Raw genomic sequence first — 26,092 nt, forward strand, 5'->3', positions numbered from 1 at the left:
TGTAAATCAACAACCAAGTCAAGGTCTTGGTGTGTGTTCTGTTTTGGCCAGCGTGTGAAAAATGAAGGCTGTTGCTCTCTGCATACGAGAGTTCATGACATTTACATCACATTTTTATGTGTCCATGTCCAATTTCCAAGTATGATCAATGTACCATAATTTGTTCTGCTGACATTGGTGCCGAGACACGTTGGGGAGTAGAAGGTAGAGTGTTTTGATGTGACTGAGCATGTCGTTGCATTTGCCAGCTCTTTGGCCACTGTAATAGTGAGTTGCAATGGAAACGTAGACTTTGAAAGAATAGCAAAACAATGGCTATATTGTTTGTGGCCACTGTAGTGGGATAAACTAAAGTCTTAGAATTAGAGTCCCTTTAAGTTGGGGAATGTTAGGGAGAATGTTAATTTGGCATTTCTCTGGCCAGACACAGACACTACACAGCTAAAAGTTATAGATGCTTTTCATTTGTTTTTTAAGAGACCGAACATAGTTCAGAACATTGTTCTGCCAACAGATGTTTCATTGTTAATTATTTGGGGAGGTTTTTATTCTTTTTTAAGGTTACATAGAAAATACCATTTGCCTTGACAATGAACCTGATGATTCAGCTATTTCTCAATTTACAGTAGTCATGACAGTGTTGTCCATTAACTCAGACTGGCTTACAGAACATGAGGAGAAGAAAAGTTGTTATCAAAGCTATATTCACAATGAAAATAAAGGTAGTACAAAGAGGGGGAAAAAACAGGGTTTCCCTCATTTCTATGTTGATAAATCCATTGCTGGGCTTCATCCATGAATACATTTGCCGTTGTGCAGCCTGAGATCTGTTTTCCATCTGATGTAGGTGCCATACTTTTTGTATCCGCAAATTATAAGCAAGAGGTTCAGGTTTTAACACTAGAGGTCAAACATTATCAACTGACTGCTCTTTTGAATTTTAGAACTGAAATATCTCAGCTTTCAAAATGTCCCTCCACTTTTTTTTTTTTTTGCACAAACCACTAATTAGGTTTTCAAAATCATGTAAGGAAAGTAGTTATAATTTTTTATAGTTATAGTTTTTTTATGGCCCTTAACTGTTTTTAACCAGGTCTGTAAAGCACTTTGGGTTACATTGTTGTTTGAAATGTGCAATATGAATAACATTTGATTTGATTTGTATGTGGTAAATAATTTGATGTTGAACATCTCTGTATGCCAAATTTTTTATTTATTATAGATAATTCAGCATTTTATCTTATTTTATCTTAGTATAGAGCATAGCTTTAATGTGTGTAGAGTGATACAGTTCAAATCAAAGTGAGTAAATAAATGAGTGAAAAATAACACACACACACACACACAAGACCAGCTTGTGCACCTGGCTTGACCCTGAGCTCCTTCCTCATATTGGCCGTTGTATCTTTACTGTCAGCAGTCAGATAAGTCGGTGATAAATTTTATGGCTCTCTCACCTTCAGCCTCCACTAAAAAGATCTGCGTGAGGAAAACAGAAAAGCTCACGCCGTCCTGCGTCATTCCTGTCAGTGTCTTGAAACACAACACGTGGCAACTGAGCTGCCAGCTGAAGTGATTTGAACTGTTTGTTGAGGGTTTAAACGGATGGTGGCAATTTTATGATACTGGGCCTGAGAGTTATCCATACTTAAATCTTTAAATAACTGCATAAGATGCTCCACCCTTATAACCTGTATCGACTGTAAATAAACTGCCAAATTCTATTTAAAGCAATAATCTGTGACATTTTCATATAAATACACTTTCGTTTTGCTACTCTCTATAAACTGTTGCTATAACACAACAGTGATTCAACCTGTATCCAGTTCATGAAAGCTTTTCCATTGTCTGTTCTAAACAGCTGGTGTCTGGTAGCTCTTTCCTGAGAAAAATCCTCTGGTGCACAGGAAGTGATGCATTTTATGTTTCTGGTTTGTTTGGAATAAATAGAAGAAGAACTGTCTAGTTAGCATGAGCAGCGAAAGCCATCATGGCTGAACAGACAAAGGAAAGAGAAACTCAAACTTCTTCAACAGAAAATCCAAGGAAAAAGACGTCACAGTGCTGGACACAGTCTGATTGACAGGTGATCTCTGGGGGAAAAAAACCCCACAGGGATCTTGTAGGTTACCGCTTTAAAAGAGATAAAAATGTTTCTTTGAGGCAGCATAATGTGAAAACCTAGGCAAGATTCAAACCCGGGCAGTACTGCTATACTACCTTAACCTGCTTAGCTGGTAGGGTGGTAGGGTGGTAGGGTGGTAGGGTGGGGGTGAGGGAGGGGGATGGGGGGGGCTCCCACATACAGTGACCGCCGGCCTCCCCAGCTTCGAACCCCGACCACAGGGCGGGCACCCCCGAAACACAAGAGGAGGAGAAGGCAAGACAAGGGGGACAGAGGTCAGGGGACCAGCATTCATGGGTGCACCCGTCTGAGGCAGCCCCCAGACCCTTAGGAGGGAGCTTGCCCATCACAGGTCGCCCATGTTGTGCTCTATGCTCATCTTGGTCAGATTTTTTATTTTTTTTAATTTATTTATGTATTTATTTATTTATTTTTTGGGGTATATATTTTGTATTTATTTATTTATTATTATTATTGTCATCATCATCATTATTATTATTATTATTATTATTATTATTATTATTATTATTATTATTATATTATGTATTTATTTATTTTCCCCTTTTGTATGATGTGGGGATATTTCCCAGAGAGACCCCAGTTCCCCTCATATCACCCCACAACACTCACCCCCCCCCCCCCCCCCCCCAACCCCCCAACACGCAGGGCGGGGCCCGGGCCAGAGACGCCCGCCGCACCCTGTACCCAGGGAGCCCCTGCCAGCATCCCCGGCCATGAAGGAGGGGAAAGAGGAGAGAGAAAATAAGTAGATAAGAAAATAAAATAAAAAATAAAAAATACATTTTAAAAAAAGAAGGAAAGTAATAGCTAAATAATACTAGCTAATTTTAACAAAATAAGTAAATGAATAAATAAATAAATAATGAGGGGGAGGAGAAAAAGATTTATGTATATATGTATATATATATATATATATATATATATATATATATATATATATATATAAAAATAAGGAGGAGATAGTGTTTGTGTGTGTCTGTGTGTAAGATGTCAGGTAAGATTGTTAGTGAGTGTGCTGGTAGCTGTGCATTGGTTCATGTGCTTGTGTGCTTGAGATTCAGATGTTCGGTCAGCTAGGTGGTCTGGGTTGGTAAAGGGAGAGAATGGCAATGAAAAATGAATGATTACAATAAGCGATGGCCAGTCAAATTAATGAAGATCAAACATATTAAACAGATATAATTTAAAGCAAGTGATAGAAAAGGGTGAGACAAAAAAAAATAAAGCAAAGAGTAATAATAAAATAATATAATAATAATAATAATGATAATTATAAATAAAATAAATAAATACATACATACAATAAAATAAAAATAAGTATGAGTATCTTTTAAGTATGTGTTGGTAAATTGGTGAGTTGAGTTGAGGGCACTAGTTCACAGGCAAAGCTGTTAGTAAGTTTAATGCTTTAAGAAGAAGAGGGGTCCAGGTTGCTTCAAAGAGTGGAATTTGGTCTTTCCATTGAGATGTGTTCTGTAAGCAGGTTTAGCCAATGTGTTGTGTTGAGTTTATGTCTAGTTTTCCAGTTCATAAGTATGGTCTTCTTGGCAGTGGCTAAAGCAATAAGTATGGGTCTGGTGTTGTGGTTATTGCATAGTCATGTAGGCGCTGTGTTCTGATCTTATGACTACATGTGTTTAACTTGAGTAAATAGCCTATAGTGCTGTTTCATACTCCATAATTTCTTCCTTTACACACACACACACACACACACACACACACACACACACACACACGCACAGAGAGAGACACACACACACACGTAATGAACATGCAGTGACAATTCAGTGCAGGTATGCGATCATGATGTACCGCATAACCATCAATCAGTCAGCTTGACACAAAAATACAGGTCTGTAAAACAAATAAATTTAAGGCAGATTGATTGGACTAAGTCATTTACCATTGAGTGCAGAGTAACATAGTGTATCTATAGAGTGCCACCTACTGGCACACACACACACACACACACACACACACACACACACACAAAGCTACAAAAAGTTAGGACTTACTGTACAGGAAGATCAATATAATTACCTTAAACCTTAAACCTTGTGATGTTTTGAGCGCTGGGTCTTTAGTGCAGTCCAATGGCATCTACTCATACTAAAGGAAACACTATAGCCCAGTTACAAAAAAGAGAGAAATTAGTTGACCATTCTGTTTTCAAGTGCTGGTAACAGTATCATCCCAATGATTCACATGTCCAAGTGAAGTAATGACACTGATTCAGCAGATCAGAACCATAACTTGTATTGATGCGAACATTTTCAATGTCAAAAAAACAACAAGATGTGATCACAAAAACATTTGAACACAAGTATATGATTGACATTTCTCTTAATATTATGAGACCAAGCAGAAAAGTGGAAAAGTACAATAACAGAGAGGCTATGACCAGTTTAGTCTGGGTTACCTTCAAAAAGTTACTGATCCAAGTTTTAATTGTCAACGTAATTCACTCAAATACTCAAACTGAACATAATCTTAATACTTACAGTTATTTTGAGATTAGTTTTCCTTTGAAATCCAGTGCAGTTAAAAGAACAATTTATTCCAATTTACAGACTATGCTATGTTTATAATCTCGCAATCTAAATAATTCAAATATGTTATTACTATTATTACCATTATTAAACTATGAGGCTGCTATGGCAATACATTCTGAGAAACTGAGGTTCACACAGCCCAGTCACAGCACTGCAGCCTACACTATTACTAATCATTACATCAGTTTTTCCTAAAGGACCATATTGTTAGTGCTGTATGAAAACCTTGTAACTCCAATTTTGGTGATTTTCATGCTTAACTTTGCTTGAAGGATCACATGTTCCTCCAAAGGATGAGAAAATTGTACAAGCCGTGGGCTGATGAAATCCTTCACACCCAATTGGATAAACTCCAAAATGTATGGCCATCAAGCTAAAAAACAAGGCTGTTTTTCTTAGTTCTTGAAAAGGAAAACAAGGTTTTCACCTGACAACAGCAATATGTGATTATGACTCACAGGACTTGTGTGGCAACAGAAAGACTCATGTTCAAGGAAAATTACTTCATTGTTTATTTCACTGCAGAGGTGTGACCAAGTCAACTTTGGTCAAGTCCCAAAGTCAGTCTCAAGTCTTGAGGTACAAGTCTCAAGTCAAGTCCCAAGTCTAAATGTAGATTACCAAGTCAAGTCCATGTCATTAATGTCAAGTCTCAAGTCTAAATGTAGAACAGCAAGTCAAGTCAGAACAAATCAAGAGTCCAGTATCAATTTAATATCTTAAAGAAAACTAAATATCTAGGACTTTTCAATGCAATATGGTTTTAATAGGATAAAAACTTGGTAAGAGCATCATGAGTTTGATTTCTATAATCAGTTTCAACTTCAATAATTTCAATCATTCCATACAAATTCAGAAAACACAATTTAATTCAGTCATCTGCTGGAACAAATCTCATCACTTTCAATCTAAGTCATTTACACAAACACAAGATCTTTTGTCAAGACTTCAGAAACCTTTTCAAGTCATCAAAGTACAAGTCAGAGTCAAGTCCCAAGTCACCAGAACCCAAGTCTCAAGTCTTCTCTTCATGCATCAAGTCAAGTCTCAAGCAATTCAAATTGTGACTCGAGTCCCCACTTCTGTTACACGCAGATCAGATCATACTATCTTTATTAAAATCATCTTGACCTCAGTTGGACCACGTTTCACAATCAAGCAACATACTGTGTCTTTGGTTGAAGTTTAGTTTCTATCTTAACCCATTGTTGAGGTCAACCAAGTGACAATGGAGCCACTAATTTGGATCTCATACAACTGTTTCTGAGCTTTAAGCATTAGCAGACTTTTCTGGGGGTTCAGGTGCAGTCTTGATGGACATCTGGGTCTTTCTCTTTGCATCCAATTGTAAGTTCATTGTGCGCCTTTTGAAATACTTGTTTGTGAGAAACATTTTCCTCACAAGAAGAGGAGCTATCCGGGTCTTGTTAATGGGAGTAGATAGTGTGACATTTTTCAGTATCTGGTTATCCTTCTTGGAGGTGGAGGTGGAAGTAGCAGCTGGAAAAGGCATTGGCTTTTGTTTTTTGTATTTTGATGATGATCTAGGTGGAGTTTTCTGGGACTTGATCTTTGGGGAACGGGATCCTCCGATGACTCCCACCACCTTCAGCTTAATAGGGGCTTCGGATGTTCCTGCCATGTTCCGTGCCTGGCAGCGGTACTCACCAGCATCTTTCCATGATAGCCCATTTAGACTAATGATCGACCAACGAACTCCCACTCGAGGAGAGTCCTGCATAACTAGAACATAAAAAGATGCAAAATCTTAACTTCAATGGCGTACAGTGTTTCCCCTATATCTATTCTAACATGGCAGCCTGCCACTACATCAACCTAACCTTTCCTCACCATACTAAAAATAACAACTTTGATAAGACAAGGTAATACCACTTACAACTCTCCAAACTCTTCGGCAGCTGTACAGAGTTGCCTGATATGTCTTGTTGGCAGCAATCTATACAGAATGACAAACATGATTTGATTGATCCTCAAATTAAATTAATATAATTTCATCAACTGGGAGTGACCTTGGAATACTTACCAGTGTAGCCTGAGGTTTTGATCCAGGTCAGAGTTGGTGTTGGGTAGCCAGTGGCGTCACAGCGAAGGATTACATTACTGCCCAGTGGAGAGACCACTCTGGTGGCTGCAGGCTGGACTGAGGGCCTCATACAGCGGGACAGGTCTGCCTGGGTTAGCAGCGTCCCTGACTGGCCAAGAGACCTGCTGCAAGTCAACAGCTGGTCCATGAGAGCTACAGGACTTCCCAGGGACATGGACAAGGACATCGCCATGGAGATCTGGCAGTCACACAGCCAGGGGTTGTCATGGAGACCTGGGCATCCAGGACAATTGGCCTCATTCACACAGCAGCTATAATTGATTTACATCATACTCAGGGTGGGGGACCTGACAGTGAGGCAGCAGTAAACAGTGGCTCAACCTGTATTTGGACCAAAACATTATATACAACAAAATTATTTTAATATTGTTAAGTGATAAGCAGAGCTGGAGGCCAAATTACCCAACAAAGTCCAAATCAAAGGCTACAGCAACTGAATTAAAGGAAACATCCAGGGTTTTCAGATTCATTTTTTTCTCCTATGAAAGTAGAAATGACATTTGAAATGACATTTTTTTGTTCAAAGATCAGCTGAGTTTGCCTCTGTTAACATCTGCCTCACTGTCCTCCACAGAGTGCTTCCTGAGTAGGCCCTATAACCTAAATGTGTATAAAGGCGAATGGTTAGGGCAGCTGCATTATTCAGATACAGAATGAAATGCCTCTCTATTATTCCAAAACATACTCTACCTAAAACTCTTCTTTGTACAGGGCTTCCCTGTTGTCCTGGGAGGGGGAACCAAAGGTCCAGCAGCTCAGCAGGCAATATTGTTAACCTGGGGGAGAGAAGAGAAGAGAAGAGAAGAGAAGAGAAGAGGAGAAGAGAAGAGAAGAGAAGAGAAGTAACTTAGTTTATTTTATTCTCCAAAAGACTATGGAGTGGTTAAACACCATCATGGAGGACCATCTGAGAATTGGCTGTGCGCAAATAATGTCTAAATAATGACCAGGCTAGATACATGAAAAAGATTATTGTGGTGTGGGTGTAGGTCAGTGTTAGAAGTAAAAGTGAATAGTCTGGTAAGGTAAATTTGTTTCCAAATTGTGACACAGTAAACTGTCTTGTCTTTAGCCCTAGTCTCTACTACAAATTGTAGCTTGACAACGGTCATCACCTGAACAAACTGTTGATTTTTGGCTTTGCTAGCTAGCTAACTAGCTTGCAAGCTAATCCAAAGCAACTGCTGTTAATGTTAACATACATCTAGGCCTACAAGCCACTACTGATGCTAGCTTCTACTAGAAACATTAGCTAGTTTGCAAATCAGAAATGTTAACAATAAGACACTATGGTTAGCTAGCTAACAAGCTGACATTTTATAAACACAAAATCAGTCAGATATCAGTGATGATCAGTTCAGTCAAAAACAGCACAGAAATTAACCATGTCTATTGAATTGTGTTGAGACGGCCAAGTTATACATTTAGAAAAACAATTAGCATTTCACAGCCACTGTCAAGAGCTGAGGACCTCCAATATGGCCACCAGAGGGTCACCTGAAAGCTAGCTACCAATACATAGTCCCTTCGCATACGGACACACCTATTGCTGGAGAGATCGAGGTAGGTGATGTTGGGGAGAAAGAGAGCAGCGTGGGCAGGAAGGCTGGACAGGCGGTTGTTGTGCAGGCCCAGAGTGCGGAGGCGAGGCATGTCCCTCAACCCCTCCCAGGGGAACGCAGACAGGAGGTTCCCGTCCAGCCGCAGCTCTCGGAGGGCCTTCAGGTTGACGAAGCTGCTGGGGTGGATGGACGTGATGGAGTTGTAAGTCAACCACAAGAACTGCAGCTCTGACAGGTTGTAGAAGGCTGCCCTGTGCACCCTGGAGATCGAGGTCTTCTCCAGACGCAGTTTGACTGTGTCGGCCGGGGCGTTAATGGGAACAGCTGAAATTCCAGGGTCACTGCATTGCACCGACCTGACATGATAAACACAATTTGTAAGGTCTAAAGTTTGGACAGATGAAAGTGCCATAGAAGTTTAGCTGATGTGCTTCCTTCTGGATGATAGTGTTCCTTCTTTATTTGATGGAAAGTTGATACAATTTATGCAAACATCTGTAAGCCATGGCTTGATTCCCACTCTGTGTATTAATATCTGTTTTAATACATTATTCAAACACTGCTTGTGTGATAAAGCAGTTAGGAAGGTTGTTTTAGTTGCAGTCACTAATACAATCCAGTAGATTACTCCAACTCACGAATGCAATCTTATTACTTTTGGATGACTTTGCCTCCAAAATCTATAGAATATTATGTTCAACTGGCAATTATTCTAATTTTACGGATGCATTTTGAATCAATATTTACAAGCATGATTGTCAGCATGTGTTTTATTCAAGACATTATTGGATAGCAGGTACCGATTTTGATTGTGACAAGATTAGTGTAATCGTGTTACTGTACACGTGTTACCACTATTACCGCAACGCTGTAAACACGTATGCATGGGAGAGCATATAATTACAATTTTCACTGGCAATATGCAATGCCAGTTGATGACAAAATATTTGTTGACATTAGGTGATGCCATCATCTGACAAACACTGCATTTTTAAAGATTTGTTTACATTTACTTTACAGCAATTTGATGCATACAACACTGTTGGTTCCAACAGAGCTGCACTGATATTACAGCTCAACAATAACCTAAAATATTACAGGCTAAAATGAGTGAAGTCCATGCACCAAAGAAACCCTTGAACAAGGAGGAAGGTAAAATGAACTGAATCAAGCCAGCCTCACTCAACCTGAGCTCTCCTATTCCATTGCTTCCGGAGACGCAGGCACACAAAGACGGACAAGAGTGGACCACCAACAGAGACGACTGAAAGATGTGAACAAGGAGCAGTAGATACATCCTTCACCAGACAAGCTCCGCGTTTTCAGAAGCCCTTTGTTGCTCCATATTCCCAGTCCAGGTCCTGTGCAGCTTCAGACTTTGTCTACAGCGCACAGTGAAAACTGAAGCCCAGATTAGCTGGGATTACGCAGGTTACAAACAGCATTTAATCCTGCGTCTCACTGTCAGAATGAGAAATCACAACATGAAGAGATCAAGCAGCCTGGAATGAACTTGATTGTATTTGTAATTTTATTTGTACTTATTGCATCTAAAAGTGGGAAAAGTCTATGACATAGGGTGGCAATTAATTTTCATACAGCATAAGATTTAAAATAGAAACAAATGATTATATATATTAGTAATGTAGTATATTCATGTCTGATATTGTTCCATAATATGTTTTCTGTTCCTAACCTGTTTTAGGCATTTAAAGTTACTCAGATAGTAGTTGGAGGGGGGGTTGACTGTCACAAAATTAGATTTTTCTGCCCTGTTGAGAAGGTTAAAGGTTATCATTGCATCATCACTTGGAAATTTTGGTAGCAAAATTTTCTCAGACTTTCCAGCTTCATTATCTGACCTTCAGTGGCGTTAATGTGAAATTTCCAAGCAGCAAATAGTTTTTCTGATATATCTGACAGCACGTGAATGCAGGATAATATCCACACTGGTATACATCATCGTCACACTGGTATACATTATGATATTTTATGTTGCGTTCAAGTCCTAAAGGAATAATAGAAAAACACGACGCGCCAGGCGCGCCGTACCATTGGAAAACAATGGTTTTGGTGGCGACGCGTTTCTAGCGACACTTCTCGGTGTGATCGTCCCCTAAGACAATGAGAGTAACAATAACTGGGTAAAAGGCATCACATAAAAGCAAGTCTATAAAAATAGGTGATTTCAAAGTTTTAAAATCGGGGTCCATCACAAAACCAAACCTCAAGTTCCTAGGCCCTAGAAAGTTCATATTTACTACATTTCCTGTAGGATATTAATGCAGCATGGCACGCCTTTTCCTAGCGATTGCAACTGACGTGACCAGGAAGTGGGCGGGCCGTCACTTGCATACTCCCAATCACTCGCATGCCTTGATTTCTGAAAGTTAGCGTTAGCCGACTTGCTCATGTCGAGTTGGCTAGTAAGCTAAGTAGATAATTTTCTCTGACAGTACTCAAAATGTCCGCCGCAGCACCACCTATGAATGAGCATTATGTTGGTAATCGTCGTGAATTTGAAGAGCTAACGTTAGCGAATCAAAGAAGATGGCATCAACCCGTTCACACTGCAAGGCAAACCGTACAGCAGCAGTACCTGGTAAAGTAAACAAGCTAGCTGTTACTGTACTTTAGATTTCAAAGCAATGCTAACCTTAGTTGAGTCATATGAAAGAGAGGATCCGTGTGTTTTCTACTGTCCTTAGTTCATCACAACTTCCATTGTCACTGGGATACTTTCATTGTTGGGCCTAATTTAGCCCCGGTAGCCGTTACAGGAGAGAAAGTCACGCCAAACTCTATTCAAAAATCGGACAATTTAATGTGTCCTTGCATATAAGCAAATGGTAGAACATTACTTAAGAACTTCTACGAATCATTAGGGTCCACTATTTAATTCGGCACAATATGATTCACCAAGCAGCACTTACATTAATCAAATTTCAACTTTTAGAATTGGTTCATACTGCTCGCTACCGCCCTCCGCAGTGTATTTTCTTGGACTGTAGAAACAACAGGCGAAACTGTATTAGAAGTTTAAATATTATTGATATAACTCCTGCTTGGTGTGTTGTGTCTATATACACCAAATTGAATAGTGGCTCCTATTCGTTTGCTAAGGTCTTATTGTGTGTGTGTGTGTGTGTGTGTGTGTGTGTGTGTGTGTGTGTGTGTTTGTTTATGCCCGCAAGCACAACAACATTAATTTGGTAGATTTTTAAATGGCGAGATGTTCTGTCCACATAGGCCTAATCCAGAAGCATACTAATGCTTAGTCTAATTCAGCTAATTGTGTAGGTGATGACAAATTATGTTAACAAACAAATGCATTGTTCATCAGCAATGAGGAACGGGATAGATAACTAGGCGTCTGGCTTTATTATTGTGTTAGTTGTATTTGAATCTAACATTAGTTGACAGTTCACAATGGTGACAGCATTAGTGTATTAAGTAAGAGTGCTACTGCTTGCTTTCTGGTCCTCTTGACTAACAAGTAATACCACATTTTACAACTCACAACCAGTGTTTGACTTCATTATGTGATTTATGCCAGTCTTTGTGTATTCACTGGCATGTAAATGCATGTAAATGTTCCGTGTAATTGACCTGGAAGTAACGCTTTGCTGGAATGCAAGTCATAGGATTTGTCTTATGACTTACGACCTTACCATGGTATCTAACATTTTCTTATCAAATCAGTGTGCAAACTCTGTGTGATTTTATTTTCCTGCCTGTGGTGATATATTTGTATGTGAGCTCTGGCTACAAAAGCCTGCAGATGGAATGTATTCATGGAACTGTGGCCAATTCCGGACACACACACACTGACCATTTTGAAGCAATTTCATTAGCATGCTTTTTAGCTTTTAGAGGTCAGACTTTACACAGATTTGAGTTTGGTTACTCTTTAAGTATCTAGCCTACAACTCCTACAGGTATCTGTAACATTATAAAGCTAGAGGAAGGCTTAGTATTGAAGCCGACATCAACTGAATTAAGGAGGTTTTTGAATTTCAAAACTACTTGTGCTATTGTCAATTTGCATGGACTAGAAGAAAAAAAGTGGATGATTAGAGAGTAACTAAACCCAAATCTGTACAGCCTGACATTTAATGGTAAAAAGCATGCTACTGAAATTGCCATCTGCTATAGGCCCTTTTCACATTCTGTTTCTCAATGCTTCTGCATTCTGCGGTGCATTACAACTTCCTGTTGCCAGCTATGGCCTTCACGAAATCGCTCCACAACCTGCCCAACATTTTTTAATTGTTACATTATGTATCTAGTGCTAGTAACCACTACAATTTTGTTGCTTTTGTTGGATTGGTTTGTCAATAAGTCGCAAAAAGAAACTTGCCACATGAAGTTGTAATGCTTAGCTGTTGACGATGACGATGTGAAAAGGGCCTATTGGCTGGTCTTTGGTGCCAGGTGATGTCACCTTCTATAGAGTACAACAGGTAGTGACATCACCTGGCACCAAAGATCAGCCAATAGCAGATGGCAGTTTCAGTAGCATGCTATTTACCATTAGATGCCAGGCTTTACACAGTTTGGGGGTTTAGTTACTCTTTTAAATTGCATGAAAACAGTACAGGATGAATTATTTTATTGAATTTTTCGGCTGAACGCTGTCCAGAATTGGCCACACTGACGTTGAGTGTGTGGGTAGCCTGACCTGAGCTTTGCCTCCACAGGGTGACAGCAGCAGAACCAGGCCAAGACCCGCTGCTTACCCAAGGGCCCGGCCGCAACCCTCCAGTGACCCCACCGCCCGCTGGCCCCATGTGGACGACCCCACCACCAGGCCTCAACTGGACGACTGCGAGCGGATGGGGACTCTGTTCGGGATGCTGAACAAGTGCCTGCGCGGTATGGGCTTCAGCCAGATGTACTTTGGAGAGAAGATCGTGGAGCCGGTGGTGATCGTGTTCTTCTGGCTCCTGCTCTGGTTCCTGGGCATCCAGGCTCTGGGATTGGTGGGAACTCTGTGCATCATCATCATCTACATCCAAAAGTAATCCGAGCTGACAATCTGAGTCAAGTCTCATGCTGTTTTCTTTGGTTAATGCTCACTCTTCTGGGACTCATTTAGTGGTAATGGACTGTCTAAGGACAGAAATTGTGCTCATAGGGTGGATGGCTGTGGAAATGGCTTTAGCCTGCGGTCGTGATTATGGCCGATGGGCACTTAGGGGATTTATGTAATGGGTTTCAAGCTTTTTTTCAATCAGCGTAACTCCAAAAATGAGGTCAACCAATCAGTCAGGATATTTTCTCAAAGGACGGTGTGGAATTTCTCCTGCCGCAGTAACAAGAGTGATGCTTTCATGCAGTTTTTGGTGTTACCGTGAGGCAGGAATTGTATTGTTAGTCCTGCCCTTCTTGCCCTCAGTTGGTCAAGTTCCCACCCCAACACTTGTCACTCAGCTGTCATCTAGCCTGAGGCTGAGGTAACCGGCATCTGTAAAGCCTCCACAGGCTGTTTTTTCTTTTCATACTGCTTCCCATCATTGTTGCTGTTGCTGTGAGTTAACATACTCTGTGGCCACTCGCCACAACCAGCTCACTGCTGGCCACACCCATATGACACTCACGCCGCAAATGGTTTAAAACATCCCAACATCATTGAAAAGCAGGTTTCACGCAAACAGGGGATTTATGCATGAACATACAGGATCACAGACAGACGCAGACTCATAATATATAATAGAGCAAATTTATTGGTATGTTCATGTGAAAAAAGTTGCATTTTGCGACTTTAAACATGAATTGTGCCATGGGCAGCATGGCCCATTTTAAGCATTATTTTGCAAGGAACGTGTTATATTCCAACTGGCCAAAAGAGGGAGCTGTAGGCTATAGAATATGGAGAAGGGCAGGGGTATCCCAGCACTGAGGAAAATGACAGTAACAATGTACGCAGCTCTGTGTGCAGTATTTCACTTACAAAGGTATGCGGCCTTGCTATGTGCCTCCTATATGAATCCAACGCTCTATCATAAGAAACAAAGCACTGAATGTGAAGACGACAGGCAGACATGTTGATATCTTATAAAAAACCTTAAGCTGTACAACATTCACCCCATGCTGGGTGGAAGTGGAAGCCCTTTTCATTGCATGGGTACGGACATGGGAATGTACCACAAGCAATACAGCTAGTCTCATATTCTTCATTTTTAACCAACCATCCATATCATCATATACTGTATTTCCTCCATGCAACAGTACATACAGTATTTTGTCATTCATAAGGCTACACATGCTGTGAGGAGGCGTAGCAGTTGCCTCCGTTATTTTTTTTTAATTTAATGTCCAGGTTATTTGGCACAAAACGATTTTTGTATCTTTTTATTTAGGCTATACTATAGTTATAGGGCTTTGTTGATTGTTGATAGGATGATTACACTATTAGCTGCAAATTATCACATGAATGAGAAGTTACTACATTAACAGCTGTAACATGCATCAGGCTATTTACTCATAGCCGGCATGTGCCCAAAATACCACAACCAGTACTGCAACTTAAAATAGTATGGCACAAATACTCCAGACTACTGTAGACTCGTGTTTGTATTTTCTGTAGCATTACATGCAAGCTTGCTGAAGCCAAGACATTCTTTAGTGGAACGCTATCAACTGTTTCTGGTATTTGGGCTAAAGCTATCACTGCTCCCACAGTAATGGTAAGGGTGATGGTGATGACCTTCTCAACACTGTAGTAAGCCTTCAATTACCACAGTATGGGTAATTACTATGTGGTTGTTGATGCAGCCCTTGTAATTGTAATATCCTTTTTCATATGTGTGAATACGGTTGTAATGAATTGAATATTGTTGTAGAGAAATACTTTGATTTATGGTGGTGAAAAGACATATCAGTAAGGAAAAGCCAATAGAGAGAATTACAGTCTGTGTGGCCATTATCATTCAGTTGTTTCTTGTAAGCAAAAGCAAGATTCTTACTGTAGGCTGTATCTGGATGCCTTTAAACAACCAGAAATGAGTGTTTTTGTAGGTTCTTGAAAGTAGTAACTTTACTCCCAAAAGGTGTGTGTTCAGTAATCTTTCATTTTGACAAGCATGGCAGCCTAACTTTGGCATTGTTTATTTGTACTGATTGGCAAAGTTAGGCTCAACAGTTGGTTCACTGAATGGCATTGGTCTCGCCAAATGAACAGAACTAAAGGAGAAAACACTCCAGAGTTCTGTAAACTGCTCAGAACATGCTTGGTGTGAACGCACCCGGACAACTTTTTACAACTTTTTTTCTTTGGGTGACCTATCATTCCCAAAAGTCTTTCTAGAACTGACGAGAAGCAGGCTATCAGATCAGAAAAGCACTTTTTTCATTCAGTTTATGTGGGGTTTCATAGATGATTTCACCTCAGAAAGGTGGGCTCAGAAATTAGCCTGGCTGGAACACCAATGGTGTATAAATGAGTAACTTACCTAGTTCAGAGCAGTTCTCATTGACTTTCAGACTACTGATGTAAAACAATTAAATAATGAAGAAAATGTTTCAGCGATCTAAAACGTCAATGGTAAACGTCAGGTTTTGGTGTCAGTCCCTCAGAATCAAAGAGCGAGGGCTTCTTTCTAGAGCCGCCATTTTGTACCAAGAGACGTTCAACAATCATACAGGGAGAAATCCATCGTAGAAGAGGAGAGAGACCAATTTCTCCACCGAAGCAGGCGAGGCAGGTTGAGGGAAAGTGGGTACACCAAAAAAGTAAATTACAACACTTCATCACAAAATAACTGCATTGAACGTCACAGATTGGTGATATAGAACAGTGTAAGAGGATCTGAGGGTGGAAATTTCTTTTAAGTTGAGCATAGCTTATTTTTGTCTAGTCTATTCTTTTACAGCCATTAGTACATTTTACTGATGCCGACAGATCATGTGTTTAGTTGAGACAATGTTAAGAATGTTAAAATGTTCAGGATAAATGATTTTTTTTCTTTGAATGGTTTGGTAATGTCTCTTCCTGTGTAAGCGCTAACGGGACACTAATGTAAAAGTTTGAACATTAAGATTGAAATTGTAGCCGTCACACGATCGGTGTGGTTTTAGTTTCAACTTCACTACTGAAGATTTTCCAGGGAAAAACTGACATATCACGAATCACTGATGGTGGCATAACGTTTACCAATGAATTAATGTAGCCATGCTGCATTTGTCCTCCTTTTAAGAAATTGTTTTGAAAGTTATTTTTAACTTAAATTATTTCTTTGTTTTTAAAGCATTTGCACTGACAGTTTTATGCATAACTAGAAAAATTATTTAAATTTATTGTAACGTATGAATAAAAGTTAATGTTCTTACAAAATGTGTTGTTTGGCTGTCATTGGGTTGTCATTTAGAGTATCAGAAATGTATGGAAGAGGAGTAGGGCCACGTGTGAAAAATGTATTTGAGTTCTGAGAAACAAGTCAGAATTCTGGGAATAAAGTCAGAATTCAGACTTTATTCTGACTTTAAAACTCAGAACTCAAATACATTTTTCACGTGGCCCTAATCCTCTTCCGTAGAAATGTGTTATATCACATGAATATGTAACAGTAAATAACCCACCCCACTTTCCTCTTCCCTCCCCCCTCCCATTTTGTGTTCTTGATAAAAGAAGCCAGTAGTAGACAGAGGAATACCACTCAATTTAAAAAATCCTATGTTCTGGGGCAGTCCAATTAATATTATAACTCTCCCTAAGCAGGAGAACAAAGACAGCTGCCACATCCGCAAATAGCTGCTGACTCTCCTCTTGAAGCTCTCGACTGTTGACATCGGAACTTCATATATCAGCAGGGGCCAGAGAATCCTAGGGAGAATCCCATGTTGGTAGTTCCAGGCTTTGAATTTGCCTGGGAGACCAGATTTGTCCACTGCCCTAAGCCAATTCTCTAGCTCACTGTTAGTGGCTTTGATGGAGTCTGCTGCAGTCTTTGAGGCTGCTGTTGAAGACTTCTCCTAGACTCTTTCTCTTTGACAAAGCCATGAGTATTTGCCCACCCAGTTCAACACCCTCTAGCCAGATTATGTCTTCCAGTACATCTAATGTCAATAGTTCTGTCCTACCAGTCCCTTTATATAGCTTTTCCCTGCAGCCTACCACTGAGTCTCAGGTTCTAAAAGAGCTTATGAATCTGAATCCCAGAAGGCCACCTGGCTTGGATGGTACCTACAATTTCCTTTCCTACAATTAGCTGCCCCTATCATTGCAGCGCCTTTCACACATCTTCTCAATCTGTCTTTCCGTACTGCAGAAATACCCAAGGCTCAGAGAGCTGCCAAAGTGCATCCTTTATTCAAGGGAGGAGATCAGGCTGATCTAAACTGTTATAGGCCTATTTCTATTTGTTCGTAAGTGACCTGCCTAATAAAATAAAGGTTAAATAAAAAAATAATAAAAAGAAAACGCACATACACATTCAGGTAGCATATACACTCAAAGGTGGATTTATAATTTACTGCATAACCATCTGAAAAAAAAAGAGTCCAGCTCTGTTTTTACACATTTTCAGTACAGACTGAAAATGCATCATTAAATACAAACTGCTAAATTAAACTTATGTACAATCACATTTTCTCAGTGGTAATTCGCAAGATTCTCCTTTTTTTTCCCCATCTTTGGTGCCAAATTCCTGTGGTGTTTTTGCACTGCACTTCCTGGAGATCACTTGTCAATCAAACAGGCAGGTGGCGCTCGTCTTTGTCTGTTCAGCCATGGTGGCTATCGCTGCTCATGCTAACTACCCAGTTCTTCTTCTTCTGTTGATTCCAAACAAACCGGAAACATAAAACGCATCACTTCCTGTACGCCAGAGAATTAGCTACCAGACACCAGCTGTTTAGAACAAACAATGTAAAGGTTCATGAACTGGCTGTAGGTTAAATCACTATTGTGTTATATCAATCAGTGATAAAAAAAAAACAACAGATAATCATTTTTATGAAAATGTCACGAATTATTACTTTAAGACATGCCAGAAAAATATCATTTTCTGGGAACATGCTTTCCACGCTTTAGCAGTTTTCGTGAAAATAATGGTCACATTCCAAAGACAGTAGCAGTTCTATTTAAGAAATGTTGTCTCCACTTGAGAAGCAATGGCAAAACTGTTGGCACATGCAATCCATTTTCTTACACAGAAAAAAGAATGGGGAACCTATAGCTGGATTTACACAGGTAAAAACATCCAATCTTTTCATCACTGTATAAACAGAGATAAACCGCATGAAATCTTAATAATTCTTGTTTAGACAGCTATGTCCCCCTTTAAATCTGGCATTAACCTGTCTCCTATCCAAATTGTGTCTATATTTGATTTAATTGACATGCTTTCAGCTCATGCTGAAGGAGGGCATAGTTCACAAAATAGATCCGGCATTTTCAAGAACCTCTTGAAAAAATGCAGGTAGGTAGATTGTGAATTATAACGATCGCTCACTGTTTGTTGTTTGAGCCTGTGTAAATCTAGCCAAAGACATTCAACACTAAGTACACCATTCAATATTTACAAGCATATATTTACATCAATGTACAATATACAGAAGACAAAACTCTGCCCTTCTACTCAACCAGCCCAGGCCCATTTTAAAGATCAGACCTAGGTTTAGGACTGGGAGAAAAAATAAAAACAATAAAAATTGCACTGAGAAAGGTGTTACAGATACAAATCAAATTGCTGGAGAATGTTGGAGAAATCTTTTCATTATATTCAAATTAAAACAAACCCTAAGCATTTGAATATGCCACCCTCCTGACTCTTTGGAAATACATTTTTTCCAGCATCGTGCAGCCTACCAACATTTGTCTGTAGCTAAATAACATAACACAAGTGACAGCTGGCTCTCCATATTTCAGTGCTGTGAGCAAGCAGCTCATCACATTTGGACACTGTAATTATTATTAAGGACAAATATAACAAAACCATTCAGCAGAATACAAAACCACAGAGCCTACTTACATATTCACCCTCACGTAGTTGTTGTATGTGGATGGGAAGCACTACTGCACTTTGATGTAGATGTAGTCAAATGGGATGCCGTAATACCAACCAGGATGTACGCAGATCAGTGTTCATGTTTTCTGTTTAATAGTTGTGAATGGAATTGGATCCTTCCTCTAAAAATAGAAAATGCATTTACCTACCTAACCTATAGTAGGCGTAATTAACTGTCCGACTTCAACTGTTTTGTACTAAAATTTTGCCTTGACCATGAAGTCATGTCCAAATATTGGATAACATAATATGCCATGTTGAAAACCTCATAACTCTAATTTTGGTGTTTTCATTTTTTTGTTTGAATTTAAGGTTTGTGTGGCCACTTACTGGTTGAACACAGGTAAATTAACACCATTCAAAACCAATTGTATGGTCGTCAATCTACTAATGGCTCTTCTGCGGAATTCTTCAAAAATTGATTTGTAGGAGATACAGAACCGTGTAAAATTTGTTTATGTTGGATTTTCCCATTAAATCAAATCAGTGTCCGTTGCCGCCCTCAGACAAAATCCGGCTTGGCTCTGTGAACTTGGCTGTTGCTAGGTAGAACAGGGCGGGGCCAGGCACAAGGGCCAATAGTGGCAGGTCCTGCTCCAGCTTGTCCAATCGGGAGATAGAGATGATACCGTAAGCGTGGAGCAGCCAATGGCTGAACAGGACGACGAGACGCTTCTTCTTAGCTACCAGGTTCTTGAAAGACTGTGGGGGCGGGTGGGTGTACAGAGAGAGAGAAGGAAGAAGAGAGAGAGAGAGAAAAAAAAAGGGGAAATATGATGGAAAGATTGGTTTAATGGACATCTGGATCCCAACATGATAGACAAAGCTAGTCAAAGTCAAGACAGGTTAACATTACTGGTGATGTGCCAAAATTGTTATTGCTTAAAAAATGGGTTTCCCTGGTAGTGTGTTGTTGTTTTGCCACTGCACAAAGAAATTATGCTGGGGGTTAGTAGACTAATGTAATGCCTGACAACTTCCTTATAGAATCAACACCTGTGAGATCAAATACAAGTCTCCACTCATTACAAGGCAACTAGCTATAGGTTACTTTCCGTAGGCTACTTCCATTCTCTGTTATCCTGTGAAGTGTTTTTAAAACGTTTTACCATTTGAATAGCCAGCGATAGAAAAAACAATTCACAAAAAATTGAAATGATTTTGTTATTTTCTTCCCTGGCGTGAAATCGAGGCAAAGACACCACCATGGGAAACAGATTTTTTTAGGGGATGTAAATTTTTCCGTAACACTGGGTTAGCCACAGATCTCTCCTCCACTGACTTCTCGCTTGCTTTCCCTTCGTGTTTCCTACCAGCTGGCATGCTGCAAAATCTAAGATCAGCCTTTTTATTAATGTTGTTACTGAACCAGTGTAGAAAACAGCATACCATAACTGACAGACAGAGTCTGAATCAGACAGAATCTGATTGCTAGCTAGCGATAGCTAAAGTTTGTTAGCGATGCTGTCTCCAGCTGCTTTGTTGTCACCTGGCTGTGGCAATTAATATGATGTCATGCTAATACTATGGATAGTTGGTTATGCTAAATGAAACATAACCAGTTATGCTAACAAGGTCATTTATTAAGCTATTAAATGCATTAAAAATTGCATGTGCAAATATTTCTGTCAACAGGCTTGTCTTATAATATAGTAGTTTGAAGAAAATCTGTTTTTCCTCATTAATATGCAAATGTATGCAGCAATGTGCTCCAAAATCTAATCAGATCATGTACTGTGTAGGGGGAACCTGTGGTATCAGTATGAAGTTTCTATCATGTATTGTTCTTGAGTTATTGTGTTCACAAGAATATGTCTATACACAGACAGGCAGGCAGACAGACAGACGCCACAATGACGACATAATGTTCTGCATACCATGTACCATGATGGTGGGACATAACAATTTGAAGGGGTGTATTGACTTTTTTATATCCACTGTACTGTATGTATGTGTATTTATGCACACACACGCACAGTGAAATGAGTGTTGTTACCTGTATCTCAGAGGCAGACATGTAAACAGCAAGGGTGACCAAAGACAGGACCAGTATGATGTAGGGAAACGCATAGTCTGGAAGACACAATCAATCAATCAATTAATCAATTAATCAATCAATCAATCAATCAACCAACCAGAGCTGCATAGTTCATCTTGAATTGTGATTTTAGTTTCCAAGATTAATAACAGTATAATTTGGTCATATTCAAATGTTTTATGATTTAATCTAGAATGCTCACTGTATGGAATCACAGGCTTTCATTTATGCAACCTGGCTACGGGCCGACAAGATGGCCCATAGGCCAAATGGAAAAATTCAGCAACTTTGTCTTGTAGACCTAGTAGACCAGCTGTCTGCCTCCACAGCTCTTTTCTATTGACTGAACTCTGTTGTTCTGATTCAGTTGGTTGCTTCCAAAGACTTTGAGTCTGACAGACCAAAACCCATTCACAGTACTCCAAATCAAAACCAAAAGGCAAGAAGAACTTGATGTATGTAACGTCAACTGACTTCTATAATGGTTACATTGGCATTATCACCAAGATAAATAATACCAAGACCAATTTATGTACTCATCTGATGGTCAACACTGTTCCCAACAACCATTTAATAGAGCAAACATGCATTTATCTTAGGGTGTTCATGTGCATTAGCAAACAGATATGCTGTTTTTGGGTCATTTTGTCCCCTAAACTATACTAATATTGCACACAGTCTTATAATCCACAGATGATAAACTGCAGTATTAATTAAGTCAACTCATGGTACATTGTATATCGGTCATGAGGTATGAACTTATAAGAAAGTTCCCTACATGTGGTCTCAAACTTAGACCTGGGAGAAGAAAAGTTCTCATCTAAAAGTAATAGTCAAAACGTTTCTAGAAACAAGCTTGGATCGATTGTCAGCGAGGAGTAAGCATGAATCTGGGATGTAGACCTAGGAGCTGAAAACCAGAAATGATGGGCTACAATGATGTTTCAATGAACTGACCCATGCTGCTGAATGGCCAGTGGACTTCTGGGTGTCCCATAGCTTAGTGTTTGACAAAGTGGGTTAGGGAGAGAGACACTTTCTGAGCGGCTTTTGCATAATGATAAACATAGAGGCCTAGAGATACTTTCTACTACTACTGCTGCTACTAGTACTTCTTATAATAATACTCACACAGTAGTCCGCCTCCCACAGCCTGTAGTACAGTGAGGATGGGAAAGAAGTACAGAGCAGCGTAGATGCTCTTAAAGCGATCTGACTTCCCCAGACCACATGCGATCTTCTTCACCAGCAGGGGGCGCAGCAGCATCATCAGCACCAGGCAGAACGCATAGTAGATTAACACAATGGTATAGCTAAGGAGAGAGAGAAAAAGAGGGAATACAATTAAATACACAATGCAATGGGTTACATAATAACATGATGTAGAGAGAGAGAAGAAAGACAAATTGAGACTATGGACACATAATTTCATACAGCAGCTTCCATTTTAAATCCCCTGTCTATCATGGCATTCACTTCACTATAGATAGTTTTCACATGTATCATTGCAAGGTAGACGCATGATTGCAATGCTACAAGCAGGGCAGGAAACAAAATTTTTGTTTGCCATTCCAAAATCACCATCTTTCATTATTTTACTAGCCAATTCACACTCATTCATTCATTTCCAACAGTTGGGAATAAGTAAGTAAAGAAGCAATGCAAATGTAATAACATTGCTCTCAAAAAGGACCACAATGCCCCTGAATATCAGATCAAGGTAGCACAAAAGACAAGTTAAGTTTCTCACCCTGGTCTGGACTAGACTTGGGTGATATCCCAAATTTTATATTGTGATGCCATCCTGCCAAAATATCGCGATATTATCACCGACCGATTATCCCTTGACTACTTACAGTGGGTAGACGGCCTCCTGTGTGCAGTGCAGCGTAGTGACGTAGTCTGGACTAGGGTTATACAGCATGGTGTACCAGTCCGACAGCATCTGGACGCGACACGAGCGGATACTGAGCATCCCCACCGGCTCGCTGACTAGCAAGGTGACCACAGCCGACACGCTGCACTCCAACATGGCTGTGATGTGCTGCAGCAGAGCGCTGGAGCTGAGGACACATGAAATAACACCAGATAAGATAAAACTTGAATTGTTGGGAAATGGTGGGGTTGCAGCAGCAAGACAGCAATCAGATACAGCAAGGAAAAACAGAATATAGCAAGAATGGTAAGAACATAGCAAATGGGGAGGGGTATTAAGCAAAACACAACCAACACTGAGACAAAGAAAAATAAATGATATGTATGATATAAGAATGTGCTAAAAAATGAAATGGTATTTGGTATTTGGTGAGAAGAGAAGAACTGATAACACTGATGGTTGGCAGCCATTTTGCCATTGTCTTTTTAGTATCAAGGACCATTCTGCTGACATCTTGTCACTGTCTGAAACATCAATGGAGATAAGTCTGTGACTTTAATGTGTCACCCTTGACAATGTATTGCACGTTTGTAATGTGAATTTTAATACTGATTGTCAAATAAACTACACTAAACTAAAGCTTTCTATGGTTACAGTTCTGCTACATTATCCCTTCCATATGGATGGAAGCAGAAGTACAGTATGTGTATGTGTGCATCCTTGTCTGTGCGGCCACACCTCTTCTTTCCGGAGTACCACTCTATGAAGAACCAGTGGAGTACCAGCGGCAGCATGGCCATGAAGCCCAGATACAGCCAGTCGTAGAGCTCGGGGGATTCTGTGCAGCGCTCACACACCTTCTGGAGGTTTGTCCGTTCCCCGCGAGGACAAACCTAGCGAGACAGGAGGGAGGACAGAAAAACAGGAGATGGACGTGATTAGGACCAGGCAAGCACGCCATATGACCGTATGTGTTCATGCCTTACGCTTAAATGCTTGAAATTTGTTTCTTCGACAAATATAAATCATGAAGTTGATGCCTATGTATGAATTTCTTTCCAAAGCCTTTGTCTTTCCATCAAGGAAAAATGTGGCGACTTAGTAGTTTTGATTTGTTTAACACTTTTTTGGTCACTGCATAATTCCATTTGTGTTATTTCATAGTTTTGATGTCTTTACTATTATTCTAAAATGTGGAAAATAGTAAAAATAAAGAAAAATGCGTGTCAAAACTTTTGACTGGCAGTGTACGGTACGTATTCAGTGTATTTTATTCAGTTACTTCATCGCACATATGTGTATTTGCGTGTGTGTGGTTTTACAAACACAAAATTCAGCAGTGATCCATTCCTGACAGACAAGAACTGACAACAGGTATTAAGCAGATTAATACAAGGGGTAGTACATTGCAATATTTAAATGAAATGTAACTATTAAAAACTGACTGTAATACAGACTGTAATAAATGTTTAATTGGATGGCTATCCAGAGAGATGTTATTATTTTGTGTTATGTTGTGTAAATTAATCTTATTTTTCTCTGTGTGTACCATACTCATTTTATAGGTATGTGATACCATCCTGACACATACTAAGGAATGATTCTCATTCCCCAAACACCTCACTAGTGCCACTCTGTTGCAGGGAGAGATATTCCAGCAGCACAGGGGACTGAATTAGCCACTAATAAAACTGAACTCTATCTCTCAAACGTATGGCAATGATGAGTACTGAGTCTGTCGTTTTGTACTCACGCCACACTCTTCCTCTACTGATCCATTGACCATTATCCTGCCACAGTACAGGCCCGGACATGTAGAGCTCATGGCCACAGCTGCAACAAGATAAAAACAATTACTATTGCAATAAACAGAAGCTTCTTTTGACAGCTTCAAATGGGGTCTAAAGTCATTCTATTATTCCCATATGACATGAATGCAACATTATGCTTTCTTCACATCAAATGGGAATAACCCTCACAAATTTCCCATATGGAGACAGAGGGGGGAGTAACCAAACACTGTATCAATTGCCTGTAATAGTCTTCTGCATCATGTGTATGTTATTTTGTTTTTGAAAAATAAAATTAAAAAAGAAAACTGAGGTGAGCAGTATTTTCTAGTAGTATTTACTAGTTGAAAGCTTAGCAGAACAATATCTTCTAGTAGTATTTAGGCTACCATCTAAAAGCTGAGGTGAACAGTATTTTCAAGTGGGAAGCTCGTATCTACCATCTTCCCCACATACCTGAATGCAGCATTAAACTAACAACATCCACGTACAAAGAGAGAAAGAAAAAGGAAAATGTATTGGGTGCTAAGAGTGTATCGTTATCTCCACCGGTGGTCGTTATTAAATATCCAGTGTTGATCAAGGTTAGCTAGTTTGAGCTTTAGATACCAGGAAAGTAAACATTTTCACAAAGTCCGCAATTTATCAACAATACAACTTAACTGGTCACTGGTGAAATTTACATGCTTACAGTTATTATTTTAGCTAACTAAAAGCTACGTCATCTAGCTAAGGATTTTGGCTGGTTTAACGTTAGCCAGTCAGCTAGTAAGAGCTAGCTAACGTTAACTCACAATGTAGCTAGGTACAACAATAATGTTGCATACAGCAGCGGTCAAACTAGCAAGCTAACTGGCGTCAGATGACAAGAAAAACGACACAGTGAAGCTACATGCAACTATAACTTACCCATTTTGGCCTAAATAAAGATTAAAAGCAAGAGTGCTACAATATTCCCATTTGGTAATAGATAACCCCTAACCGGAACCGAACT

At 39.7% G+C, this 26,092-nt stretch overlaps 3 protein-coding genes across 3 annotated transcripts; 1 reads left to right on the top strand and 2 right to left on the bottom strand.

Annotated features, from left to right (window-relative positions):
- Window positions 1-5,968: 5,968 nt before the first annotated feature.
- Window positions 5,969-9,682, bottom strand: lrit3b (leucine-rich repeat, immunoglobulin-like and transmembrane domains 3b). The gene is made up of 5 exons (XM_071897171.1): window positions 9,573-9,682; window positions 8,367-8,741; window positions 7,514-7,599; window positions 6,743-7,036; window positions 5,969-6,465 (listed from the first exon to the last, which is right to left on the bottom strand). The coding sequence occupies exons 1-5, from the start codon at window positions 9,680-9,682 to the stop codon at window positions 5,969-5,971; spliced, it is 1,362 nt and encodes a 453-aa protein (XP_071753272.1).
- A 1,100-nt stretch (window positions 9,683-10,782) lies between these two features.
- fam241a (family with sequence similarity 241 member A) lies at window positions 10,783-13,740 on the top strand. Its single transcript, XM_071897169.2, has 2 exons — window positions 10,783-10,987; window positions 13,086-13,740. The coding sequence occupies exons 1-2, from the start codon at window positions 10,850-10,852 to the stop codon at window positions 13,407-13,409; spliced, it is 462 nt and encodes a 153-aa protein (XP_071753270.2). The 5' UTR covers window positions 10,783-10,849; the 3' UTR covers window positions 13,410-13,740.
- A 4,107-nt stretch (window positions 13,741-17,847) lies between these two features.
- On the bottom strand, window positions 17,848-26,092 carry jkamp (jnk1/mapk8 associated membrane protein). Its single transcript, XM_071897164.2, has 7 exons — window positions 26,008-26,092; window positions 25,062-25,141; window positions 24,047-24,201; window positions 23,289-23,495; window positions 22,564-22,745; window positions 21,391-21,467; window positions 17,848-20,096 (listed from the first exon to the last, which is right to left on the bottom strand). The coding sequence occupies exons 1-7, from the start codon at window positions 26,009-26,011 to the stop codon at window positions 19,878-19,880; spliced, it is 924 nt and encodes a 307-aa protein (XP_071753265.1). The 5' UTR covers window positions 26,012-26,092; the 3' UTR covers window positions 17,848-19,877.

Source organism: Centroberyx gerrardi, chromosome 17 (genome assembly GCF_048128805.1).
Source record: "Centroberyx gerrardi isolate f3 chromosome 17, fCenGer3.hap1.cur.20231027, whole genome shotgun sequence".
In the NCBI taxonomy this organism is placed as follows: Eukaryota; Metazoa; Chordata; class Actinopteri; order Beryciformes; family Berycidae; genus Centroberyx; species Centroberyx gerrardi.

Coding starts and splice junctions, on each gene's coding strand:
- lrit3b (XM_071897171.1), bottom strand. CDS start 9,682: ATGTATCTACTGCTCCTTGTTCACATCTTTCAGTCGTCTCTGTTGGTG. Junction 7,600..8,366: donor CTCGATCTCTCCAGCAATAG/GTGTGTCCGTAT, acceptor TCTCTCCCCCAG/GTTAACAATATTGCCTGCTG. Junction 7,037..7,513: donor TGTACAAAGAAGAGTTTTAG/GTAGAGTATGTT, acceptor CTGGATGCCCAG/GTCTCCATGACAACCCCTGG.
- fam241a (XM_071897169.2), top strand. CDS start 10,850: ATGTCCGCCGCAGCACCACCTATGAATGAGCATTATGTTGGTAATCGT. Junction 10,988..13,085: donor CCGTACAGCAGCAGTACCTG/GTAAAGTAAACA, acceptor TTGCCTCCACAG/GGTGACAGCAGCAGAACCAG.
- jkamp (XM_071897164.2), bottom strand. Junction 21,468..22,563: donor TGTGGGAGGCGGACTACTGT/GTGAGTATTATT, acceptor TGTGTCTTCCAG/ACTATGCGTTTCCCTACATC. Junction 20,097..21,390: donor TGTCTGCCTCTGAGATACAG/GTAACAACACTC, acceptor CCGCCCCCACAG/TCTTTCAAGAACCTGGTAGC.